A 26,149-nucleotide genomic window follows, 5' to 3' on the forward strand; every position below is an offset into this window, starting at 1 on the left:
AGCTCACTCTTCGAGAGATAATGTCCATTGAACCCGTGACGCCAATGTTCCTCAAATGGTCTGAGGTGCCAATTACCTTCTCCAGGAAGGACCAATGGACTAGTTTCTCGGACCCAGGATGATATCCCCTCATCTTGGACCCAGTTATCGCTAGCTTCAGACTTGCTAAAGTACTCATCGATGAAGAAGATGTGCCTCGATGTCTCCAATATGCTCACCCAAACAAACTCTCCGTTGTATGGGATCGTCTCGGGCAACGCAGCTGTACCCCTCGGACAGGTGATTTTGCCCTCAACTATTCACAAGTCGATGTGATTTTAGGCTTGGTCTTTGCATATTTGCCCCTGTTACCATTGATTAGGGGCAAAATCGCATTCACTTGTGAATAATTGAGGGTAAAATCACAAAGTTGAAAAAACAAGGGTAAATTCACAATTACAATTCAATGCCTCCTAATGTATATATATATATATATATATGTACATATATGTATTTCTACGTGAAATACCTCTAATTTTTTTACCTTTGAAAATCTAATAATTTGGTGAAGGATTTTTTAATGTTGAGCCGTGCTGGTATGGGCACGGTGTGCCCTCATGGGCCCATCGGGCCACCATATCAGCACTTACTTCTAGGCCTGGGTTGCTATGTCAGTTCGTGGGCTAGCTCGACCCGGCACGATTTCGTGCTTCACCGTGCTGAGCCTAAATATGCTAAGCCAAACCGTGCTCGTGCTGGGCTAGGTTGAGTCACCCGTTTGGCCAGCTATACTTAATTATATTAATGGGTTAGTGCGGCACCTGCCTCAGCTAACCGTTGGCGTGATACATCCTTCCACGAGCCTCCTCTTCCCAAGCAGCACCATAGCCTGAATCGAAGCAGAAAAGTATCAGTGGTAGTCCAATGAGGATTGTTAGAAGAGTATCAATAGTGGAAGGCCCATGATGGCCCATGAGGCCATGAAGAGCTCGTCACCCTAGCGCTGCCTTCGCCGACTCCAGTGACCCTAGATCCGCCGCTACCACGCTAATTCGGTTGCTGTCTGCGCCCCGTTTGGGCCCTGGTCCATCGGTTTGATTCACCGGTTATCTCCCCATTGTCGGCAAACCACCACCTCCTTGTGGGCCTTCTTGTGACTATCCCATAACTTTTTAAGCCCCGAGGCCATTAGAACCCCTTTAGCCCTGTCCCGAATGGACCGTGCAGTGGCTATAGCCGTTGCACGATAAGCAGTTGGCATCTGTGACAAGATGCACTGTTGGGTACTGTAGTGGCACTGTGATCACTCTACCTATCGGTACTGTGCATTACCGTTGGCTGCTGTAACTCTTTTCATGATCTGGAAATGGATGGGCATTGCAGCGTGTAGTCCTTAACAACACTGGAATTGTGTATGTCCCGAACTAGCCGATGGAGGCTCCTAGGTAACAAACGGAAGCCAGGTAACGTCATTGGCTTCAAAGCTCAATACGGTCTATCACCGTCATCTTCCTCCTGCCGTGCTTCATATTCCTCCTGTCACGCCTCCGTCAACTGCCCACGGCTTCTCCCTCCTCTCCGGCGTTGCTCCCCTACCCCGTGGGATCTGCCTCCACTACCCCCTGCGGCGCTAACCGAGCCAAACCTGCCACCCTCCACTGCCCCCAGCCAACAGCTTCCCCATCATAGAGCCACGCACCCCTCCCCCTGTCCCCCGCCGCCAATCCTGCTCAATGGATATCCAGCCCCGTCTAGCCGATGGCGATCTTGTGCCACCTTACCTCCGCTGCTAGCCAAACCATCACCGCTGACGGGCATTCTTCCGCCGTCGACCTTCTCCTCTAAGTCCGATGGCCATTGGAGCCCAGAAAACCCTAACCCTAACTGCCGTCGCATCTGGCCTTGACGACCCAATTTTTGTGCCCCTGCCTGTATATGAGGCATATCGTGTACAGCTAAGAAAATAATTAGCAAATACTCCAGTACCGTGAGCAGGAGACACGGATCCGAGTAGGCGTGTTACACTTACACGGTTACACCAGGCAGAAAGGAACCTACCTGGATTCTCTCTTGTGCTGTTTCCATAACACTCAACATGTTCGACATTTCTTTTAAGGTTTGTCCATATGCCATCCCATAAATCTTCGAGAGATGGCATTAGCTATGGAGCCTTTATTCTCTATCATTGTTAGTTACCCCTCTCTTCGAGTAGGATTTTGGTTGATTCAATATTGGCTAAAGAGAAGGATGATTAGATGATGAAGCAACATGCTCGTGCTTAAAAGCGACAAAGCTAATATACTTGGCTTCACAGAAAAGAAAGTTAATGTACCAAACTTGGTCGATTAGTGCTCGGCGTGCTTACAGATGCATCAGCACCAAGAGACCTGGAATATACCAAGGTTGATTAGCGAAGCGATTAGTCCTTGTATTTTACGAAAGCGCCCATCTTAGCTGCAAATTTCAAAGGTTAAGTGTTCCTTTATATGTAGCAACTGCCGTACTAATTCTCTGTACCTTTGTCATCACTCTTGCAGCTCTTCATTGTCATGTCCACCAACTCAACTTGTTTCCTCGGTTCGTTTCTTGTCCTGAAACTGAACTGCTGAGATTAGATTGATAGCAGAGCAGACCTCAATCTGTTTCATCTGTATCTACCAAGGCATGGATAGCGAGAGAGGCATGCATCCGGCGTTGTACAAGGCGGCGACCCAAGGGAACGTGGCGAGCCTGATGAAACTGGTGAAACCGGATGACCCCAGCGTACTCAGCTCCACGACGCCCCAGCTCAACGCGGCGCTCCACCTTGCCGCCCTTCACGGCCACGCTAAGTTCGCCCGTCAAATCCTGGACATAAACGAGGAGCTGCTCGTCGCCCAGAACGACGACGGCGACACCCCGCTGCACCTGGCGGCCAAGGCGGGCAAGCTGGAAGCGGCAAAGCTGCTCGTCGGGCGCTCCCTAGCCTGGTCCATGGACAGGAAGACCCCCCTGATCATGACCAACAAGGAGGGCAACAACGCGCTGCACGAGGCGGTGCGGTTCCGCAGGGTCGCCGTGGCGCTGGCGCTGGTGGACGCCGACCCCAGCTGTGGCCACGACCTCAACGAGCGGAGGGAGTCCGCGCTGGACGTGGCCGCCCGGCAAGGCCTCGTCAAAATCGCCCAAAGGATCGTCGATTACCCTTGGGTCGAGCAGAAGCAGGAGTCCTTGCCCCCCGTCAGCGGCACGGCTCTGCACCAGGCCGTGCTCGGCACCCACCTCAGTAAGCACTTACACAGCTGTAAAATTCGTTTTTCTTCTTGCACAGTGTACTTACATGTTACATCTCAACAACAATCGTTCAACAAATATCATTGCACGGCAGAGATCGTGGAGATCCTGTTGGAGAGGCGGCCTGAGCTGGTTGAGCGGATTGACTCCAACGGCAACAACGCCCTTCACTACGCAGCGCAGAAGAACAACCGGCGCGTGGTGGAGATGGTGCTCAACAAGCGGACGGAGCTGGCCTACAAGCCCAACAAGGAGCGGCAATCCCCGCTACACGTCGCCGCGCACTACGGCTCCACGGAGGCCATCAAGGCACTGCTCCGGGAATGCCCCGACGTGGCCGAGATGGTAGACAGCTCCGGCCGCAACGCTTTGCACGTCTCTGTCGCCAGCGGCAAGGCGGATGCGCTCAGATGCCTGCTCCGCGGTGTCCGTCCCGCGGAGCTGCTCAACCGCGTCGACAGGAATGGCAACACGCCTCTGCACCTCGCTGCCAAGATGAGCCGCGTCAAGGCCGCGCTGCTGCTGCTCGGCGACCACCGCGTCGACATCTGCTTCCGCGACCGCGACGGCCAGACGGCGCGCAGCTACGTCGAAATGAACGTCGAGACGAAGCTCCGCACTGGCGATCAGCTCGACGCCTACGAGATGCACCTCTTGAAGCAGCTCAAGCAGCAAGAGTCCAAAAGGTGCCGCAAGCAGCAGCTGCCGCCTATCTCCGGCAGACGCAGGGCCCTCAACACTAAGGACTTCGACAGTGTTGTCGACGCCTACTTCCTCGCCGCCACCCTCATCGCCACCGTCACCTTCGCCGCCACCTTCACCATGCCTGGCGGCTACGACCAGAACAGAGGGATCCCCCTTCATGGACGGAGCGCCGCGTTCAAGATCTTCGTGCTCTCCAATACCGTCGCCATGTGCAGCTCCGTCGTCGTCATCTTCTTGCTCATCTGGGCCAGGCAGGAACCCGTCCGGCTCAGGCTCCACAACCTCATGTGGACCCAGACGCTCACCATCATCGCCTGCCTCGCTATGCTCGTCTCGCTCATGACTGCAGTCTATGTCACTGTTGCGCCAATTGCTCCGTGGCTTGCTGATGCCGTCATAGCCATTGGCGCTTGCAGTCCGGCCCTATTCTTCTTCATATCCTGGTTAGGGAGGTGACCCGTGTGGTCATGTCCACTAGAACCACTAGTTCATTGATGAGCACTAGTCCATGTGGATGTGCTCATCAATGAACTAGTAATACTTTCTTTTTGAGATCAATGAACTAGTAATTCTGTGAAACAAAATGTAAATTGTTTCTTCTTTATCAATACATGCCGGGCAGTGCATTACTGCCGGCCGCTTCAAAAAAAAATGTAAGTTGTTATTCTAGTAAGTAAAATTTGCCCAAACAAAAATTCATGATAAAAAACTGAGTCGATGCTGCATTTTCGTTCGTTCATCTTTTGCATCACTGGCGTGAAGTTTCGACGGAAGACAATGATTTTCACTCCCGTTTTGTGTTGTTGCACACAATGAAATGTATGGCTTGTCGCTTTTTATTGAACAGAAGACCGATAGAGGGCAAAACTGTCTTGAAAAAGCTGAAGTGTGCTGACACCTAGAGTTGTTTTTTTTAAAACACGTCATCAGCGGTTGGATCTTCTCCCTCTCACATCTTTCACAACAAGCACAGGAACAAAGTAGAGAAATAGACAAAGATATAATATAGATGGAGTTTCTCTTTATTTCACATATCGATGTATTACAATAAAGACTCCGAATTAAGCCTAAAGTTTTAATAGGAACCCATAAGAAACCGAACAAGGACTAGAACTTCCAGCCCCGAGGAGCCTTTTGAATTTAGCCCATGTGGAAGGGAATAGCCCACGAATCTAAGCCCATTTAGCTGTACCAATAGCCCCTTCGCGTTACCTTACGAATTTTCCACCCCGTGAAAATTTCCGTAGCAGCCCATAAAAAAGGAGCTCCGGCGCCACAGCGCTGCTGTCCAGCGGTGCCGCTAAGCTTGCTCTCCATTGATTTTGTATTTTGCCTTTGAGATCATTGAAGACAACAACGGCCTCTTGTGCAATTGATGGAGCTTCATGCAAGCTCAGTAAACATGACGTTCAGCAATTTTACAAAACCCAACGCAACACACTCCTGGAAATAGAGATAGAATAATATGATAGAGCACACAGACCCCAAAGTGCAAGTCTAGAAAAAGAGATTAAGATCAAACAGCCAACACATGCAACCAAATGAGGGTAAGATACCTTTCCACTAGCCTATGTTATCATCAATCTAAACTATACTTTACCGATCCCTATTCCGCAACTGTGTAGCATTGAGTCGAAGCCGAAGCCGACGGGAGATGGTCTTGATTGCAGTGCCTTGGAGGACGGACCATCTAGGATCCAATCGACACCCTTCTACGCCCTTTCTAGGGAGGAAACCACAAAGGAGGAAGGACCGTCGAGGGGAGAATGGGGAGATCTAATAGAGGGGATCATGGTGTTGGGGATAGATCCCTAGTACCCGCAAGGAAGAAAGAAGACAGACTCCTACAATGATTCATCTGTAATCCTATTAGGACTCATACCCTGTAATCCTACTAGAACTCCTACCTTATAACCGACTAATAATCCCACCCCCTGGAGTATATAAAGGAGGGAAAGGGTACCTAGATCAGCATATAGAGAACCACAACAGAGGACTAAATCTTCAACATCAAACAACACCCAAGCGCATACAACACCCCAAACAGAATGTAAGGTATTACACTACTCTGACGGCCTAAACCTGTATAAATACGTGTCTTGTGTCCTTACTTTTACATTCGAGTTAAAGGTCCAAAAATTCCCCACCAACCAATTACTACCTCGGGATACCTCTCGATAAGTTGCCGGGTATAAAACACCAACATCTGCGGCGCCAGGTGGGGGTGATCGTCAAGATCATCGGACGAGCTTGAAGGACTCTCTATTATTAAGATCAATACATTCGATGTAACAACACCGCCGTCGTCACCACGGGCTTCGACTGGATTCGTCGCGCCGCCCTGAGATCAACTTCCTGGACTCCGCATCCAAGTCGATCAGTAACAGCTAGTCGATGCAATTTTTCTATTCGAGGTCAAGGTGGAGTACAGCTCTGTATTTTTCCTGGCAGCAAGATCATCTCACGGTCGGATTCCGATTGGCTACCGATTTGCATCTGTCCTGGTCAATTCCAAAAATACTAATAAAAAGACTACGACACCTGCAGACGTATTCAAGCGTCGCACACAAGTTCAAGACTGTAGTGCTCTGCTCCCTGTCCGAGAGAGGAAAAATAATACTACATGTGCTTTGAGACAGAAAAAGGAGTATCAGCTTCTCCACTGTATTGCTGCCACAGGACGTCAAATTTGGTGTAATCTACTGCGTGTACACCAACTACGTACCAGAAGGTTCCAACCTCTTGGCTGGATGCACACAAGAGTTGTACATGCCAGCGAAACTACACGTCTCGACTAAAAACTAGTCGGGTAGGCTTCACACCATCGACAACTAGTTGGAATCGACTCTGACTAGTCGGCTTCATCAACAACCGTCGCGACAGTCGACGACCGCCACAGCTTCATCGACAATCGTCCACGAATCAAGCTAAGTTACTTTTTTAATTATTTTATATAATTTTTTCGGCTTGTTTTCCACATGATGAGCAATGCGCCGAGTACTTATTTGTGTACGCCTCTCGACGGGAATTATCCTTTAAAGCTACACTTCGCCGACTATTCTTGGAGCATGTTGACCGGCAACCATGGACTTAGTACACCAAATTATAGAGGCTACCACCACAGGTTGGGTGCACTGAGTTCCGGAAGCTCCGCCATAGGCTTGGTACAACGAATTAGGAGGCTCTGCCATGAAGTTTGGTGCACTGAGCGCTAGAGGCTCATAGTGGCTACATCCTAGTATGGCACAAATTCTATGCGCGGCAAACACGCGCTCTCCTTGCCAAAAGGTAGAGAAGTCTCAAACACTACTTTATGTACAATTACGCAATTTTTTTTGTCGCAATGCCCACTACTTATTTTAAATGTCTTCTCTTAGCGATTACTAATCTTCTCAAGCAGAACACACCTTAATCCGTGAAAGCTTTGGATCTTTTGTCATGACTAAACGCTAGGACACGAGATAAAGATCTCACACATAGTGGCAATGGCTAAACAGGGACTGAGAGCCTAAACGTAATAGGCTAACTACTTAGGAGAAATATAGCCAAAATAAGAGCATGACACACAACATTTACATTCATCACTGAATAAATTTTGGTAGTATCTTCAAAATTCTACAAATATGCTACATAATGTATGCATCTATTTTTACAGGTCAAGCTTTGGCGCCGACTCTTCAGGACGCTAAGCGTACCTCTAATGGCCCCGCTAGCTCCCAGGCTCGGGGGCTAAGCGCTATTTACTACTCGTAATATCTCCAATGACTCAGCTAGTTTCCAAGCTTGGGGGCTAAGCGCCAAATAACTACTCGACGTGGCTCTTACAGCTCACCTGGCGCATAAGCTTGGGGGTTGAACGTTGCAAAACTACTCGGATGATGACTTACGTGAAGACCAAGCTTGCTAAGACCCTTCGATTGATTATTTAATCATTCTAAGGTCCGGGGGCTGATAAGCTACATCCAACAGTTGATTTTTTCAAGACGAAGAAAGATGATTCAAGATATTATTGACCCCAGCCTAATTCTTCAATTCAACTTAAGTCTCGGGGGCTACTCCATATGGAGTGCGACTTCCGTCGCGCTCCATATCAGCAAAGATGAAAATTGCAAAATCAAGACCATCAAGGGCTTGAGCACACCATAGCCTCATGGCAGCTTTGAAGAACTTTGAAGATTTAGCCAGACAAAGTACTTGAGAAGCACTAAACTACTCGGCAAGATCTGAAAAGTATTCAAAGACTGCTACATTCGACTATGAAGCGCTCAGGGGCTTGTTAGGGATAGATCCCCAGTACCCGAAAAGGAGGTTTGGCGGCCTGTGATGGTTTCAAAGGATTTCCTATTTGTTTGATATGGAATTTGAGTTTAAATTTGAAAGAAATTTCAAATAGGAGCCAAGGTGAGGTGTGAGCTTGAAATAGAAATTGAGGTGGAAGTTTTGGAGGGTTTGATGGCTAAGATTTGGCGTGAACCTTAGGATGATTTGGAGGTAATTAATATTCAAAATGACTTTGAATATTAACTCTAGAATTCTCAGAGAAGAAAATATTTTGGAGGGATTTATTCTTAGGATTTCCTAGGAAGGAGGGAAAGCTTTTTAAGGGCAATCAAATTGCAACACTTATGCTATATTTTATGGAAGGTTTATTTTTACATAGGGTTTGAATATTTGGGGTAAGAGAGGATATGTTTAATTTAAAGAAAATTTTTAAAAAAATTCATATCTTTAAATGCTCTAACAAGCGGGATGGGGAAGCCCCCTGCCACCTTCCCCGCGGTCGCGCGCGAGGCCGCGCCCACACGGTCGCCCAAGGCGTTGTCCAAGGCTGTCGCGCTGTCACGGTCTCGAAGAAGCTGGCGGCGCGGGGCCTTGGCGCGTTCGTTTGGCGCAAGAAGCTGGACCGCGATCTGTCCCATGGTGTCCTCCCGGGGATCGTCTCGGCCCGGTTGGAGTGGCGCCGCTGCCTCGTGTGCTGGAAGGAGGCAGACGAGGATAGGGCATCTGTCACGGTGCAGCGTGTCTCCCCGCTGCCGCCGGTGGCTTTGGTGCTCGCGAGGGCGGAGGAGGAGGCCAAGGAGGCCACGTTCCTCCTCTGCAGGCGCACTAGATCTGGCTGACACGGGGGGCTACTTGGCTGGATCATGCCGTATCCACAGTAGATCCAGCGACTGAGCCCCATGCTGGGCCAAATCCGGCCATCCCCGACCAGGCCACATCGGAGCTCCGACCCGCTGTTGGCCACAAGCCCGCGACCAGGGGGAGGAGTCCCGCCGTTGCCGTCGTGGGAGCACGAGATCCGGCCCAGGAGAGGGCGGATCTGAGCGCCACCGAGCGCTAGAATCTTTAGTTTTCCATGCAGCGAGAGTTGTGCAATTGAGATGCTTCAGGCTAGTGATAACGGCAATAGGATGCGGAGCATCGTAGAGTGGCGTGAAAAAATACTAATAGTTGAGGCATACCTTGGTGACGGTGAATTGGCACAACATTATTGACGTTAGAGTATTTGAGGCAGACTTGAGCACAAACCCTATCAGATTCACTGAGGTTGAGAGCTTGGATGGCCACTGCATCTTCATCAGCAGCAAGTCGAAGATGATCGTATCTACTATATCGATCGTTTCATCTTCCCTGGTAAAAATGCCCGCCCTTTTTAGACAAATTTGTGTACAGCATGGAAGATGGTACAAAGGCACCATTTGCTGCTGAGATGCCAGAGGACAAACTTGGAGCGCCAGATGGCATACTGATGAATCCAACATGGTTACGTGATTTCCTCCTGAACGAACTGCTGCAGATCAGCTCTGTTACTCTGATCCTAATGAGCCTTAATGTAGGAAGCGCTGATGCTTGTCAATTTGGGGCTAGGCGCCGTGGTGTTCTGTTTCTGAGACCTGAAACAAGTGTGCTACTGTGTTTGTCTGATTCCGGTGATTGTTTTCTGTAGTAAACTTGTGTGCTTAATTTGTTTTCAAGTATGAGGATTGAGGAGTTTCAGCGAGTGCTTTCGCACTTGTGGGGGAGTCTTTAGTTCCTATGTATATGAACAACGGTTTTTCAGATTTGCTGGACGGTATCATGCTGCTATGGCTGTATTTCAATTTCTCTGCTATGAATACTCGTGCTCGGTCTGCTATGAATTTTCCACCACGTGTGACGGCCTAACAGCAAACTCCAAAAAAAAAAATCAGACAGCGGTATCTACGGAACATTCGAGAAGACGTAAACGAGAGCCCCATCTCCCTCCCGGCCCGTACGCGTCCCGACCAGCGCCACTCCCCTCCGCTGCCCACCACCACAAAATTTCTTCCACCACGACGCGTCATATCCTCCCAAAAGAAAAGCTCACGATTTTCCTGTCACCTTCCTTCTTCAAGAACGCCATGGAAATCTCGCGTGCTCCCCGCGACGGCTTCTTCTTCTTCCCGCAACTTCCCACGCTCTAAACCGAAGGTAAGTAACGCACAGCACCACCGGGACTTGCTCGCTTTCCATCGCTCTGCTCCTACGACCTTGTCTGTCTCCATGGCCATGGCCGCGCCGTGGTCGTCGCCGTCTTGCTGCCCCGCCACCGCGTCGACAAGCGCTCCGCGGCTGCTTGGCCCGCGGAGCCTCCGGGGCGCGGCCTCCTTGGCTGGTTCCAGCAGCAGGAGCTGCAAGCTGCCGCGGCGGCGGCAGCTGTCCGTCTGCGCCACGGCGGCCGCGCCGCCGCCGCCCGTGGACTACGCGGGCAACAGCAACGCCAGCACCGACGCCGACTACGTGGCCTCGCTCAAGGTCAAGCTGCTGGTCAGTGCTCAACGCACCAAGAAATCCATCATCCCCTGTTCTTGCTCGGTCGGAATCTTTACATCTTTTTTGGTTGGGCGCGTGCTTGCGTGCAGAGCGCGGTGTCTGGGCTGAACCGGGGCCTGGCGGCGAGCCAGGAGGACCTTGACCGCGCGGACGCGGCGGCGCGGGAGCTGGAGGCGGCGGGCGGCGGGCCCGTCGACCTCAACAAGGACCTCGACCGGCTGCAGGGCCGGTGGCGGCTGGTGTACAGCAGCGCCTTCTCGTCGCGGACGCTCGGCGGCAGCCGGCCCGGCCCGCCCACCGGCCGCCTCCTCCCCATCACGCTCGGCCAGGTGTTCCAGCGGATCGACGTCGTCAGCCGCGACTTCGACAACATCGTCGAGCTCGAGCTCGGCGCGCCCTGGCCGCTCCCGCCCGTCGAGGCCACCGCCACGCTCGCGCACAAGTTCGAGGTCGTCGGTGAGTCCCCCCTCCCCTCCCCTCCCCTGTACTTCGAGATCATCTTGTGAACGAAACAACGAACACTGACGCGCACGGACGCAGGGACGTCGGGCATCAAGATCAATTTCGAGAAGACGACGGTGAAGACGAAGGGGAGCCTGTCGCAGCTGCCGCCGCTGGAGGTGCCGCGGATCCCCGACAACCTCCGGCCGCCGTCCAACACCGGGAGCGGCGAGTTCGAGGTGACGTACCTCGACGACGACACGCGCGTCACCCGCGGGGACAGGGGCGAGCTCCGGGTCTTCGTCATCGCGTGAGCTTGGCGTCTGATGGCAGGCACGGCCACGAAGTGAGACCGCGATCCTTGCTTGCTGTGCTGTCGGTTTGTTCTAGCTGCTTGCCGTTGAACGCTCTTCTGCATCTCTGAATCTCTGACCGTTTTGTAGCAATCTGCTGTGGCATCCCGTGATGTAGTACAATTGGTAGTAGAATTGGAGCATTCATGTAGAGTGTGGAAAATAAGAAAAAAATGCGGCCGTTTTGCAGTTTGCACTTGTTCATGTGTGGAGTTGCGCATTGCAATTTGCAAAGCAGTCGCGGTTTGTTTCTGCAGTTTCAGCTTGAATCTCTAGAGCAGGATTAGGATCAATTGATCATGCACTGATAGACAAAAATGGTTCCTAATTTACCTGCGAGCTGTTACCGATTCACCGATCGGAAGAATTGGTAACACCTCGAGTTGGAAAACCAGGGAGAAACTCTGAGAGATAAAAATGGCCCACTTTTTAATTAAAAAAACGAATAAGGAAAAAAAGGGGGGGCATTCCGAGAATCGAACTCGGGACCTCTCGCACCCAAAGCGAGAATCATACCACTAGACCAAATGCCCTGTTGCTTCGTTATTATAATTCTGAAACTAATTATCCCCTCCTCGACTTGGAAAACCAGAGAGGAATTGGTCATCTCTGACTCTGAGAGATAAAATGGTCCACTCTTTTAATGAAAAAAAAGAATGAAGGGAAAAAAAGGGGCATTCCGAGAATCAAACTTGGGACCTCTCGCACCCAAAGCGAGAATCATACCTCTAGGCTAAATGCTCTGTACGTCCTTATTTTAATTATTATGCTAATTACAGTGAAAATTACAGAATGGTACAAAACTGCATGCCGTTTCTTGCTCGATACGTGACTAGATGCCCGTATTTTCACTTGCGTTGGGAGTTCATCACGAACTGCCACACAAGAACAGTTCCTACCGAAGGAGAATTTCACGTGTGCACTAACCTTGAAGAAATTGGTGCGGATAGCTCCAACAAGGTGGTGGAGCAATGTGTGTCCACGTGTCAATTATGTACCACTCGGGATTGCTCATGCATGGCCTTATTATGGGCATTGGTATGAAGCTATAGGCGACATCTCTTCAAAGAATCTTTCCTTGTGATGCCATTAGAAGGGCATGGTGATGGCACAAACATGAGGTTGGAGGAGTGGGGGGTGCAGCCGATGACTTGTAGGTCCACGCCCATGGACAGAAGGGGAGAAGCAAGAGAAAGAGACATAAAGAAGAGAAGTATCGTAGGCCTTCTTCATAGGGTTATAAAAATGTCATGAAAACCAAACATATATACTAACAAAAGATATGATGTGCGGCGCAGCATGTCAATTTTAAAAGTCGCAGCAAATTTGGCCATCTGACTTGATGCGCTGATTTTGCCAACTCAAGAAAAATGGAAAATAACTGGCCTGCCCAACTATTTATTGACTAGCAAATACTATGTCCTAAGTAAGTTGTAAGACAAGCCAGGTCTAATTAATAGTACAATTAGAAAATGTACTAGCGGAAAAAGCATTTGTGCTAGCGGTTGATATAAGCAATTGCAGCATAAATCATTTCACCATTTCAGAATTTAAATCACAAAAAAATATGAAGAAAAATATTACTCATTGAGTTGGCATTTACACATGACCGGCATCCCAAACAACAAGTCGCATGATTTTTTCATGCACGTGCGATGTACAATATTCAAACCTCATACCTCTCCCTTCATGCATAGCTTCCTTACTGTCTCACCTACCCAGCACATCCTATATGCTATACTTTGAACTTCACTTTTGAATTGTATTTTTAGCACTTTAAATGACCTCAAATGAAAATATTATTGTTGACGCCGGATTTCATCACTAGTAGAATCGGCGCCAAGAAGAGAGGGAATCGGAGAGGCACAGTTGAGAATAGGCCAAAAGGTGCTACAGTGTGAGATCGGTTGGTGACTCCTGTCTCGCTTCGGGTCGAATATACCAGAGTCCCAATCGGTAGCCTTTTGCCGATGAGGAATCGGCCGATTAGGAGGATGGGTTGATTGGGCCTGTATGGGCTTAGAAAGGAATAGAAGGATGAGGTGGAAATCATCCCACGAAGTGTGGAGTAACCAATCTAGCACGAATCGTGCTTGTAGATATTCGTTTTCTGTTTGAATTAGGGATAGAATTCTAGTCGGTTAAGAAGATATCTGTACGGGGCTATAAATAGCTACCTTTGTAAATCTGTAATTATCAACCAATCAATACAACAAGCTACTTTTGCCTCGTACTTATTTTCAAGCAGGCGATTTCGCCATTACTTTTCTCTTTTCACGAGTTCGTGCGGGTTGGCAGGACTGCATCATCTTGATCTCCGGCCGATTTTGTAAGTTCCGTTTATCGAGTAATTTCTAAGCTTTAACTTCGGGCGTATCGCTGTTGTTTCGTTTAGATTTATTCACTAGTTATCGATATTTGCTAGATCTATAGGTTTTACCTGTTTTTCTAGTCTTTATCACCAGTTATCCAGCTAGGAATCGGTAGTGTCGGCTTTCTTTATTTTCTATTGTTGAATCCATCTGTTGCCGATTAGATCTATTTCTAGTGTTGTTATCATAAGCTTTGTATCGATTACTCTAGTAATTCTTTGTCAACAAGGCTGCAGAGATCAGGCTGTCTTATAGCCGATTTCATTACTATAGTAAATCGGCCGATTCGCCGATAAACTCTCTCGAGATCGGAAACTTAGCCGATCGAGATTTCTGGACCTGACACGTATTCTTCCTTGCCAATCAACAGGTCAGATTGGCTGGCACGCCGCGCGAACCGCACCAAGGCAATCACCCGAACAGGAGTTAAGCAGATTCTCCCGGGTCGTGTGTCGGACGTTGGGATTCGGTTGACCGATTTCTAGCGCCAACAATTATCAACTATGAAGTTTTAGATCTCGTCAAGCAGAACAACTTTGGTATTGAGTTTATATTCGTTTGAGATGTCTTTAAAACAAGTTAACGGATATTTGGGCCTGCAAACAGTATTGGATGAAAAAGTTGTTGACTGCGAAGTTACTGATCTCTTCAAGCTCTATAACTTCAATATAAAGTTTGTGTTGATCCGATTCATCTGAAAAAGTTATGATTTTCCTTTAAACAATATTGCTTTGATTTCTACTAGTGGGCCACATAAACAACTGCTAGCACAAATATGGGCTGTCAGCAATGGTGACTGCCGGCACTAAGAAATTAAGGCACCAACACAAATCGTTTTTGGCTAATGTTCACTGCCCTTCTCTAGGCTTGTCGTAATATAAGCACATAATGTTTTGAGAGACTTTTCAAATGATTAATTTGCTTCAGAGAACTAGTTTAATTACCTAACCCTTAGAGTCTACCAAATTGATGGCCAACTGTTTCTATTTTTCTTTTTTTTTCTCTAATGCGTCTTATGAGGCTTGACGTACGTGGAGCCATAAAGGAAGTTCTAATTATTATTAATAATAAGATAACTAGTCATGGTAAGATAAAATTATTATGTGACTCTCGATGCGAAGGCTACAGATAAAATGAGCGGTAATGCCTAAAATATATAGCAATCGAAAATTTGGACTGTACTGATCTTTTAGCTGTAGTAGCAAAAGTGTGTTCAGATTTCATGCGTGACATCTTGTCTGACGTTTATAACAAGGGTGAAGAAGAGTTCACGCGTGGCATCACAATGGCAAAAGTGTTACAGAGGAACCACTCCCTGGCTAGTAGCTGCCGTGATAAAGAAACAAGAATTACAAGAAAAAAATTACAGAATTCCATGTTGCATGCATGAGGCCCTGCAAAGTCTCTTAAAACATTAATTACGTGCTTATATTAGTCGGCACACAGGAGATGCCAACTATTTTGGCGGAAGAAAATTCGGTGCAGCCGGATGCACAGCGCATCCGGTGCACACCCGTCCGCTCGGCCTCCACGCGTCGGCCGCTTCAAATCCAACGGAAGCAATCGCGCGTCTGGTCCAACGGCTCGGCTCCGACGCGGCTCGGCTCCAGGATATGACAACGCTCAGGCTAATGGTTCCAGCGACATGGACGGACTCTGCGCCACGAGGGTTTGGGGAACGCGACGCAGTTCCACTGAAGCCTCACGGGGACGGGGGCCATGGCCATGGGAGTTCCACTGAAGCAGCATCCAAACAATGGATGTCCCTGCATCGGAAATGGAAACTCTGGTTAAACATAAGTTCTCAGTCAGAGGTCATGGACAGAGGATTAGCCAGCAGGAGCCGCTGGCCACTTGTGGAGGAAGGGAATGGTGTGGTGGCCGGGGCAGCCGAGGCGCCGGCGGGGAGGTGACCTGATCATGTTGTATACCTGCAATGAAGATGAACAGGGAGAGTCTAGCTGCACTCATGGTGTGGTACACCAGGCACTCGACGGCAAGGTAGCCGATGGCGTAGACGAAGGACCGCAAGGTGGCGGCGTAGACCGGCTTGCTACCGAGGTTGAAGGCGCACAGGAAGCAGAGAGTACATGACAGCAGAGTCCACACCGCGGCCGTCCGCCCATGTACGCCGGTCACTGAAGCCCAGATGATGATAATGTTTAAGCGGATGTTTCAGTAAAAGATGTTGAAAGCAATCTGCACATCAAGACATGCTTTGGAGATTACTACTACTGATCTTCACTTCTACAGCACGTACTCGCTATCTCGGAGAAGGTGGCCGAGCAGAACGCCGCGGAGCCGAAGAAGCAGGACAGGGTGTAGCCGGAGCGGAAGGTACCGACGGCGATGAGCCACCACCCCAGCGCCGGCACGCCGCCCTTCGTCCATACTCCGGCCATGGCTTATTACGAGCCCCGGGCTACGACCAAAAGGACGAGGGCGCAAGGGTCTTAGCAGGATCACGAGTACCTCTTTTAACAGGTAATGGTATCACGAGTAGTACTTAGAAACGCCTGCTTCCGCCTCCATTCATAGGGTAGTCAGCTGTGCAAAACTTCAGTCAGGAAACTCCTAGTCAACGCCAAATTTAAAAAGATAACCTATATACTCGTCTCTGATGGTAACTGCATATGAATTGGCCTAATCTTCTTTGTTTACTTTGTTTTTTGACGATGGATGCACACTAGCAGAGAACTCACCTTCCATGCGCCCCCTTTTATCCCGGTTTAAAGTTGGTCCGGGACAAAAGGTTCACCAACCGGAACTAAAGTTCGGTCACTGGCGGGAGGCTCACCAACCGGGACCTTTTATCCCGATTGCAAAGGCTAGTGGGAAAAAAAAAGACCCTGAGAGGCCGTTTATCCCGGTTTGAAACACCAACCGGGATAAAAGGGTCCCCCACGGGGTGGCTGAAAAAGGACTAAATCTCACGAACCCTTTACAAACCGGGATAAAAGGGGGTCTTTTATCCCGGTTGGTGTTTCCAACCGGGATAAAAGGATCCCCACGAGTTAATACAAAAGGATTGCATCCCCTATATAGTCAGATGTGCTGTGTAGATGGGATGGCAAGGAAGCTACGCGCGAGGCTGGAGGTCGTGGGTTCGAAATCCCACGCACCGCGCACGTGCATATTTCCCATGAAAAATCGCGTGACTTGTGACTTGAGACGTGTGTGGGGGTAGGGGAATACCTCGGGATATTTTTTTGCAGCGCCTGACGTGGCGACCCTTTTTATCCCGGTTGGTATTTAGTCCCGGTTGAGTGACCCGAGACAATACACCCCCCTTTTGTCTTGATTGTTTTATCCCGGATGGATTTTCGGGAGATTTGCTCCCTACCAACCGGGATTAAAGACGAGTTTTCTACCAGAGTGGCAGTTGCTGACAGAGTGACAGTGAGTAGGGTTCCTTGTAATGTGAAGTTCAAAAGATGTTTGAGACACTTTTTGGCTGTTGGATTAGCTTCTCAAATTATTCCGACTACATCGTCTCCAAAAAGGATCTGAAACATTTCTTTGAAGTTCACAGCACCACCAACCTCCATAACTTGGTCAACTAAGGCAAATTCTTTGAAATTCTGCTCTTATTGTCCCTTGTAATTTTGATTGTTTGTTTTATTTGATAACGATGTACTAAGGTTTATGCCACACAGTACGTTGTGCACTGTATCAAGGTGGCATGGGTTATTGTTATATGAGCTGATCTCTCTTCGTGGCTATCGGTGTATTAACCTCTCTAGACTCCAATTCACCCAACATGGTCGCACCACAAAGTATCTATGTAAATAAGAATATCAATATCTACTTACGTTAAAAAAGTACACTATGAAATGTGTTTCATATTTGGATCCAATAATAATAATAATAATAATAATAATAATAATAATAATAATAATAATAATTTTTTGATATCGTAAACATTATTATTTTTATAAGCTTAGTAAAATTAGAGATAGTTTAACTTATGATAAAAGTGAAAATGCTTCCAGAAAACGAAAAAGAGCGACGGCGTTGATGCGCACAAATCAATAGGATTTTATAGAAATTAATGCATGGTATTATCCCGTTTTATGTGGGTGCTCACCATCACACAAAGACTTTTTTTTTCCTTTCCATTTGATCAGGGTTCGACTCGTAGCAGAAAGAAAATTCAAACCTGGAAGTGTAACGTTCGTTCCCTGGCGATGGGTTCTGTCGCATCAACATCATTAAGAGGTTGTGTCAAAGCTTGTCGCTAACACAACATCGTGTTGCACAAAGCACAACGGGAACTACCACTGGGATAGAGTAGTAACAACGGGGAACGTCTCTCCCTCTCCAGGATTTCAATTAGGGCATGGCGGCCCATGTTTCTCATGGTGGTCGATCTGAGCCAGACACTTCTCCGTCCAGTCTGAAAGTAAAACCTCCCCGTCTAAATGAATAGTCCAAGCTGGCTAATTACAATACTAACAACGTGCAAACAAATTAAATGGGCACCGCTCATGTGGAACACTGAATCTGTTCTTTGAGACAAACTGATCACCTTACTTAAGTACATGGCATGTTGCGAGGATGCCCTCACTGAAATCCTGGCGCACGTAATCTCGCAAACCGACAGCCTGTTATTTGGAGCCAGAATCTATCCTAGATTGAGTTGACATGAACATTAGTGAAGCAAAGGACCGAATTATAAACATTACATTACAACAATTTGTAATCAGGATGATGTATGCCATGCATTTGAATATCATCTGAAGTAACCATGTGAACAATCCAAAGCCAATGATGTCACTTCTAAAATATCAGGTGATGTCAGCGTTTCGCATCTCTGATGTGGAACACTGAATCTGTTCTTTGAATGAAGCTGGCATCTTAGTTAAGTATGACAAGTTGCTGCGATGCCCTCAACGAAATAAAAAATCTTGGGGAGTGCAACGACCTCGCAAACCGAAAGGCCAACTTCGTTCTGCTGTGTTCAAGCCATACTAATTTGAATTGTATGACCCGTATGAACCGAGACCAGCTCGATCTCCGGCCAAAAATGGTTGACCTGGACATATTCTTTGAGAGAATGCATGACCAGTTGCATCCTATGTCGACCTGACGAGAACATTGCTGACCTGCTCCATTTTCTTGTTTCATCACAGCGTGGCTATTGTAGACCGGACCTGGGAAGTCAATATATAATAGCATGAGATGAGATGATTTGGACGTATGATTCTTGATGTCGAGGGCTGGCCTCTACTCCCTCCGTCCTAAATTACTATTTGTTTTGGCTTTTTTGATACCTAGTTTTTGCTACATATCTAGACATACATATATCTAGATCCACATCAAAAGTTTTGTATCTAGAAAAGTTAAAACAAATAGTAATTTGTGACGGAGGGAATACTTCTGAGGCACGCGAGGGCAGACGATGACTTGCTCTTTATTAGAACACCCGGAAGTTTAATTTCCCTGATCTCTCCAAGCTCAAAAGAGTGATCTCATTCTTCTGCACACTTACCTGGTGGATGATTTTCAGTATATTTAGATAACTACACGTATTATAACCATTAGTAATGAGATTGTTAATTAGAACTATGTTGTTTGGTGATTCGGTAAAACCCTTGGGAAATATGAATTATATCAGGAAAACCGTCGGTGACTCAAGAGAAAAATAATAAAAAGCACTACAACAGATCGAGAGAACATTTCTTTTAGCGTATCAGTTGCGAATACACTACCGAAGGGGGTTCGTTAACCGGTACAAAATGCATACTATCTAGCGGTGGCAGTTAAATAACTGGAAGGGAAAGTCATCTTTGCTTCCAGTTTAAGTCACCAAGCAGCAGTGAAAGTACCAGCTTCAAGGAGGAGGAGGAGGAGGAGGATACGAGCTTAAATTCGGCGACCTAGAAAATCCAGCACCGCGGTGGTGAACAACAAGGCTGCAGCGTTGCTAGGCAAAACGGACTTAGTCCGAAATGGAAAAAGGGCCAGACGCCAGAGTGGAAAAGGTTCATATAGGCTACCAACGTTCGCCCGTCAATTTTTCTCCCATGAAGAGACCCGTCACCTTATAAACAAGGCCGTAAATTTTGTGAGCTTCATTATTGTGCGTCTTCACGTAATGTTTTGTATTCTTTACGCTTCGTCAATAGCTGTCTCTTGCAGTTCCTTAGAAAATAAGGCATGCAAAACTATAGCTGTGCTGACCTATGAACACACATTAGGATCGGATGGGAAGGCCATACACGCCATAGTATCACTAGCTTTTAATCCCGATTTAAAGTAGTCCAGTATAAAAGGGGTGCGCGAAGCTTTACTACCGGTTGGTATTTGTAACCGGAACTAAAAGTCACCTTTTATCCCGGTTTAAAAATCAGCCACCTGTGGGGACCCTTTAGTCCCGGGTGAAAATATCAGCTACCCGTGGGGGACCCTTTTGTCCTGGGTGGTAAGAATAACCGGGACTAAAGATTATCCTTTTAATCCCGGTTGGTGTTACCACTCGGGACTAAAGCTCACAACACCAAACAGGATAAAATGGGGTCTTTCACTACGGGAAAGCTAAAAATTGCCGAGTGTACTTTTTTTGCCGAGTGTTTTTTTTCGAGCACTCGGCAAACAAGCTTTTTGCCGAGTGCCAAGCTAAAAACACTCGGCAAAGAAAAAACACTCGGCAAATAGGGGCTTTGCCGAGTGTCAAATAAAAAACACTCGGCAAACCACCCTCTTTGCCGAGTGTCAAAAAAGATACTCAGCAAAGAGGGGGGTTTGCCGAGTGTCAAAAAAGACACTCGGCAAAGGGGGTTTGCCGAGTGTTTTTTTTGACACTCGGCAAAAAAAATAAGTTTTTCCCTCTTTTCACCTTAAAATTTTTTCTACTCCCCACGTACAACATGTGGTACTCCATGTTAAAATTTGGTATATTTTTAGATTTATTTGCTATGTTTATTTAATTAATTGTATTTCAAGGAAAATTAGATATTAAGTCAAATTTGAACTGCAAGTGATTCAAATTATAGAATAAAATGAGTACAAAAATGATATTTATGTTATTTATCCCAGTTTGAGGCCTTATCCCAGTAAAAAATTGAGAAAGTTTCGCACATTTATCACATACAATGTTTACAAACCGAAGCATCTCAGAAGAAGAATCGTACCGTTGAGAAGGATTCAATAAGATTTGGAGTCAAAGTGATGATTGAATTTAGATTTGACTGCAAAACATTTTGTATAGGCAATAGAGAACATATATTGTTTCATGTGAAATTTTGGTAATTTTTTGGAACTATTTGATAATTTTATCAAATTAAGTGCAATTATAGAATTTTAATTGATATAAATTGAATTGGAGCTATAACTGCATAAAATAATAAAATAATATGAGTAGAATAATCAAATACATATTGTTGAGTGAATTTATGAGATATTGTTGAGTTTATCAAAAAAATGTAGAAGAAAATATTGTAGAAAACCAGAAAATAAGAAAAAAAAACTTTGCTGAGTGCTCCCCGTTTGGCACTCAGCAAAATGGTGCTTTGCCGAGTGCTGCGCTATTCACACTCGGCAAAGGGCCTAAAATTAAAAATTAAAACCCCCCGACAGGCCTCCCGCACCAGCCGCGCCTCCCGCCCCCTCGCTTGGCACCCGGCCCCTCCCGCTCCCTCCGCACACCCGGCCCCTTCCTCCGCACCCCCGGCCCCTTCCTCCGCCGCCGGACTCCCTCCCTCCGCCACCGGTCCCTCCCTCCGCCGCCGGCCAACCCTTCCCCTCCCCTCCCTCGTTTCCACCGCCCCCTCCCCTTCCCCTCCCTCATCCCGACGTCACCCCTCCTCCAGGCCGGATCTGGCCGCCACCGCCGCGCCGCCCCTCCTCCGGGCCAGATCTGGCCGCCACCGCCACGTCGCCCCTCCAAGCTGGATCCGCCGGCGCTGCCACCCCGTCTGGATCCAGCGCCGCTGCCTCCCCCAGTTTCGGCGCCGCCACCTTCCCCCCTCAAGACCCGCCGGCGCCGCCACTCCCCCTCGGATCCGCCGCTTCCTCCCCTTTCTCTCTAGGCAGCTTGGGGGGCGGCGGGGAGGGGGCCCGACAGGGAGGGGGCTCGGCGGGAGGTAGCTTGGGTGGCGGCGGGGAGGTGGCCCGGCGGGAGGCAGCTCGGGTGGCGGCGGGGAGGGTGCCTGGCGGGAAGAAGCTCGGGCGGCGGCGGGATGGAGCAGCGGCGGCGCACTCCAAGGCGGGCAGCGCACTCCAAGGTGGATGGAGCGGCGGCGGCGCACTCCAAGGTGGATGGAGCGGCGGTGGCGCACTCCAAGGAGGGCGGAGCAGGCGGTGGTGGCGGCGGCGGAGCAGCCGGAGCTGGTGGCCCGGGCGTGGTGGCGGCTTCGAGCAGCTGGAACTGCCGCGGATGGCCTAGGCGTGGTGGCGGCATCGCAATGGTTGAGGCGGCGACGGAGGCGGCGGCGACCAGCTGTAGCTGCCCCCGGTGCGTGTTTGGCATGTTTTTTTATTTTTCTCTGGAAATATTGTTTGCCGAGTGTTTTGTGCCACTCGGCACACCCTTTGCCGAGTGCCCGACCAAAGACACTCGGCAAAGTTAACTTTGCCGAGTAAAACTTTGCCGTGTGCTCTTCGCCGAGTGTTACACTCGGCAAACACGTTGCCGAGTGTTTTTAGGGTTTCGCCGAGTGCCTGGGGCACTCGGAAATTTTTAGCTATCCCGTAGTTTTTATTCCCGGTTGGAAACTCCAACTGGGATAAAAGGGTCCCTCACAGGTGGCTGAAAAAGAACTAAAGCCCTCAGACCCTTTTATCCTTGTTCGTAATACCAACCGGGATAAAAGAAGGTCTTTTATCCCGGTTGGTGTTTCCAACCGGGATAAAAGGGTCCCCACGAGTTAGTATAAAAGGATTGGATCCCCTATATAGTTAGATGTGGTGTGTAGGTAGGATGGCAAGGAAGCTATGCGTGAGGCTTGAGGTCGTGGGTTCAAATCCCATGAACCGTGCATGCACTCTTTGGGACCCCTCGGGGAATTTTTTTATTTCGCAATTTTTTTTTGCAAAACCATTTATCCCGGTTGGTATTACTAACCGGGATAAAAGGGGGCCTGTACCGCGCCAGGCGTGGTAGCCCATTTAGTCCCGATTGGTATTATGACTAAAGGTTGTCTTTAGGGACCGGGATAAAATACATCCCCTTTTATCTCGATTGCTTTATCCCGGATAATTTTTTGGGAGATTTACACCCTTCCAACCGGGACTAATACTCAGTTTTCTACTAGTGTGTTTTACTTCTCCCAATAAGTACGAATGGAAGAAGCCTGAGCAAAAGCACCAGCAAGTCCAGCACCAGCAAGCATTGGCTCCTCTCCTCTGTGCTCTGTACGGGTGTGTTTCAGAGTGAGTGTGGGAGTAGTGCTACCGGTGTTCGGTGTCGGCGCCGGCCTCCAGACGTTTGCTTTTGCCCGCGCGAGGAAAAGGAAGAGAGATGGCCTCGCTGCGTCCCGAAAGCACTGGGGGTGCAGAGGCCGACCAGGTCTGCCCTGTCCGTGTCACCTACCCTTATTGCTTCTCCTTCGTCTCTGCATGACTGCATCTGCTACACACATGCCGCTCTAGCTCGCTCGCTTGATTGCTTAACGTTTATCGAACGAGTTTTGTGTTACCCTGAAGATGATGCTGCCTCAGTAGTGTCCCTATATATAATTAGTCTACCGCCTCACTAGTGTCCCTATATATAATTAGTCTACCGCCTCACTAGTGTCCCTATATATAATTAGTCTACCGCCTCACTAGTGTCCCTATATATAATTAGTCTACCGCCTCAGTAGTGTCCACAAGAAAATAGTTGGTTCATTGTTTGTTTTTTAATCTTTGATTTAAGATAAGAGAAGGGAGAACAGAAACTATTGGGGAGTGCTTGCGTCGAGAATATAGGATAGTTTGCCATGTCCTGCAAGGTGACTTCAGCAAAGACTTCTATGAGGTAAATATCAACATCTTCAACACTTTTCATTCTCATTCAAGATCTCTCTACTTCGTCATCCTTGCAGGGCAAGGACTATATACCTAACGTCCAATTCCTATTGCAGGGAAGCAGAGCTTTACTGATAAATAAAGATCAAAACCCAAGGGTTAGGATCATTTCATATTTAGTATATTCGGATCAAAATTTATTTCTGACAGCTTATTTTATCTAAAATAACCTTTGGATGATGGTGATGGTTTTTATGGGGTACTTTGCAGTGGATGCCTCCAAGGTTGGAACAAGTGGATGACGAGGCAGTTGAACAATATTTCTCAAGAATGGATGATCCATGGTGCGAAGATTTGAACCTACCTACCAGACGTTACAATGGAATTAATACTGAGTCCAAGCTTTGATTGAAGTCTTGGGCAAAGAGTTCAACGAAACCTCAATAGTGGTCAGAATAACACATCAACTGAAGTTTGAAGAGTCAGTGCAGATTGCCGACCACTAGCACAATAAAACTGCATATGCCTTATATGTCAAATTTTACCACAGTAGAGACTCGTTAACGTTTCTAAGTGAAGTTGTTTCCATTTCAGAATAATTACAATTGCCTTGTTTCAGAATAATTACAATTGCCTTGTTGCTGTTGTAACCTCATACGGTTTTGTGATAGCCAACGAGCTTTGTACAAGAAATTTAGGATTCTGTTATCATCAAAAGCGGGCTTTGCTACAATGACATCCCACGTAATGCTTGACAATTATCAAATGATATCTTCTCACCATAATGTCATATTTGGCCTTTCTAATTTATTTCAATACTTTTTCATTTCTTTATTCATGTGATAGGATAAAATTGCCCCTAGCTAGACTTACCCTCTCACTTAGCTGTCCTTTCATCACTCTATCGTGCCTAAGTGAAGTTTCTATAAGTGAAGTTGTTTCCATTTCAGAATAATTACAAGTGCCTAAGTGAAGTTGTTTCCATTTCAGAATAATTACAATTGCCTTGTTGCTGTTGTAACCTCGTACTGTTTTGATAGCCAACGAGCTTTGTACGATAAATTTGGGATTCTGCTATCATCAAAGGCAGGCTTTGCTACAATAACATCCCACGTAATGCATGACAATTATCAAATGATATCTTCTCAACATAAGGCCATATTTAGCCTTTCTAATTTATTCAATACTTTTTTTTGACGGGTCATCGGGGGGACGAAGAGTCCCACCTGAATTATATTACCACATATGCCGACAAGCCGGCGATGGTACAACATTTGTGCGGTTACAGTGGCTTCAAGAGCCAGGATGGAAGTAGAAGGGGACAGGGTAGATACAACACCATAGTACAACAGAGAGGAGCAGAACTCGCAGACAATTCAAAGACAAAACATGTCACAACCGAAAGACAACCATTGATCATCGATTTGCGCCTCCACCGAACAACGTACTTGCCGGTTACACTGTGACCGTTGCACCTTGCGCCACCCCTCATAGCTACGCCGTCCCGCTGCTGCCCTCCATCTGAGTGACCGCGCAGTAGGAAGGGGACTTAGAGCGGCGAAAGGACGCGCAAGCCAAAGCTTACCGGAAAACGACGACCTCCCTTGGAGCTGACGGCGCCACCTTCAGCACATCCGAGCTCCATGTACCACCATTCAACGCCGCTCAAGGGGAGGAATCCTTGAGGGGGAATGGCAGAAGCGGTGGATACACCACCCGACATTTGATTTTCTGACACCATCAACAAGGAGAGCATCGACGAAATAGAGGCCCCAGGAGAGGACGCTCACTGAATCACGCCGGCGGCAAACAGCCAATGACAGCCTCGCCAACGAACAGTAAGGAGGAGGAAGGCATAAGAACACCAAGCAGAACAAACCAGCTTTGCAGCATGGCGGACGACAGTAGTTCGGGATGGGCGATCTCATCATCACCTCCAAGGAGGACCACGGTGCCTGAGGGCATCATCGTTGACGGCACCGGCCAAAGCCGGGCTAGGATTTCTCCTGATCGAACCATCCCAACCGGCGTCGCTCCAACCAGTGCAAGCGCAGCCATACCAACATGTGGGCGGGAACGCCTCGAAAAAACACCTCCATGAAGGAAACGGCACCTGTAGGTGTCGCTGTTGTCGGCACCAGCATAACGTCGGGCTAGGATTTCTCCCGGCGAGTTCCCGACCCGTCGGCGCAGCGCAGGCATCGAGAATGACGGGGAGACTTCGCTGCCCGTGAAGAGAAGCTGGGGAGCATGGCTTGAAAGAGCGGCAGGACGCCAACCCCT

At 48.1% G+C, this 26,149-nt stretch overlaps 3 protein-coding genes and 1 non-coding gene across 4 annotated transcripts; 2 read left to right on the forward strand and 2 right to left on the reverse strand.

The window, feature by feature from the left end:
• Positions 1 to 2,643: 2,643 nt before the first annotated feature.
• Positions 2,644 to 4,413, forward strand: LOC101762671 (ankyrin repeat-containing protein At5g02620). Its single transcript, XM_014805650.1, has one exon. The coding sequence runs from the start codon at positions 2,644 to 2,646 to the stop codon at positions 4,411 to 4,413; it is 1,770 nt and encodes a 589-aa protein (XP_014661136.1).
• A 5,813-nt stretch (positions 4,414 to 10,226) lies between these two features.
• On the forward strand, positions 10,227 to 11,802 carry LOC101781302 (plastid-lipid-associated protein 6, chloroplastic). The gene is made up of 3 exons (XM_004979550.4): positions 10,227 to 10,746; positions 10,842 to 11,208; positions 11,293 to 11,802. Exons 1-3 carry the CDS (start codon positions 10,483 to 10,485, stop codon positions 11,505 to 11,507), a joined length of 846 nt encoding a protein of 281 aa, XP_004979607.1. The 5' UTR covers positions 10,227 to 10,482; the 3' UTR covers positions 11,508 to 11,802.
• Positions 11,803 to 12,007: 205 nt separating this feature from the next.
• On the reverse strand, positions 12,008 to 12,079 carry TRNAP-UGG. The gene has a single exon. It is a non-coding gene; the product is annotated as a tRNA-Pro (tRNA).
• Positions 12,080 to 15,203: 3,124 nt separating this feature from the next.
• LOC101763083 (ergosterol biosynthetic protein 28) lies at positions 15,204 to 16,396 on the reverse strand. The gene is made up of 3 exons (XM_004980626.2): positions 16,179 to 16,396; positions 15,850 to 16,056; positions 15,204 to 15,684 (listed from the first exon to the last, which is right to left on the reverse strand). Exons 1-3 carry the CDS (start codon positions 16,318 to 16,320, stop codon positions 15,542 to 15,544), a joined length of 492 nt encoding a protein of 163 aa, XP_004980683.1. The 5' UTR covers positions 16,321 to 16,396; the 3' UTR covers positions 15,204 to 15,541.
• Between the last annotated feature and the right edge of the window lie 9,753 nt (positions 16,397 to 26,149).

This window comes from Setaria italica, chromosome VIII (assembly GCF_000263155.2).
Source record: "Setaria italica strain Yugu1 chromosome VIII, Setaria_italica_v2.0, whole genome shotgun sequence".
In the NCBI taxonomy this organism is placed as follows: Eukaryota; Viridiplantae; Streptophyta; class Magnoliopsida; order Poales; family Poaceae; genus Setaria; species Setaria italica.

Coding starts and splice junctions, on each gene's coding strand:
- LOC101763083 (XM_004980626.2), bottom strand. CDS start 16,320: ATGGCCGGAGTATGGACGAAGGGCGGCGTGCCGGCGCTGGGGTGGTGG. Junction 16,057..16,178: donor CACCTTCTCCGAGATAGCGA/GTACGTGCTGTA, acceptor TCTGGGCTTCAG/TGACCGGCGTACATGGGCGG. Junction 15,685..15,849: donor CCTGTTCATCTTCATTGCAG/GTATACAACATG, acceptor TTTCCGATGCAG/GGACATCCATTGTTTGGATG.
- LOC101781302 (XM_004979550.4), top strand. CDS start 10,483: ATGGCCATGGCCGCGCCGTGGTCGTCGCCGTCTTGCTGCCCCGCCACC. Junction 10,747..10,841: donor CGCTCAAGGTCAAGCTGCTG/GTCAGTGCTCAA, acceptor GCTTGCGTGCAG/AGCGCGGTGTCTGGGCTGAA. Junction 11,209..11,292: donor GCACAAGTTCGAGGTCGTCG/GTGAGTCCCCCC, acceptor GCACGGACGCAG/GGACGTCGGGCATCAAGATC.
- LOC101762671 (XM_014805650.1), top strand. CDS start 2,644: ATGGATAGCGAGAGAGGCATGCATCCGGCGTTGTACAAGGCGGCGACC.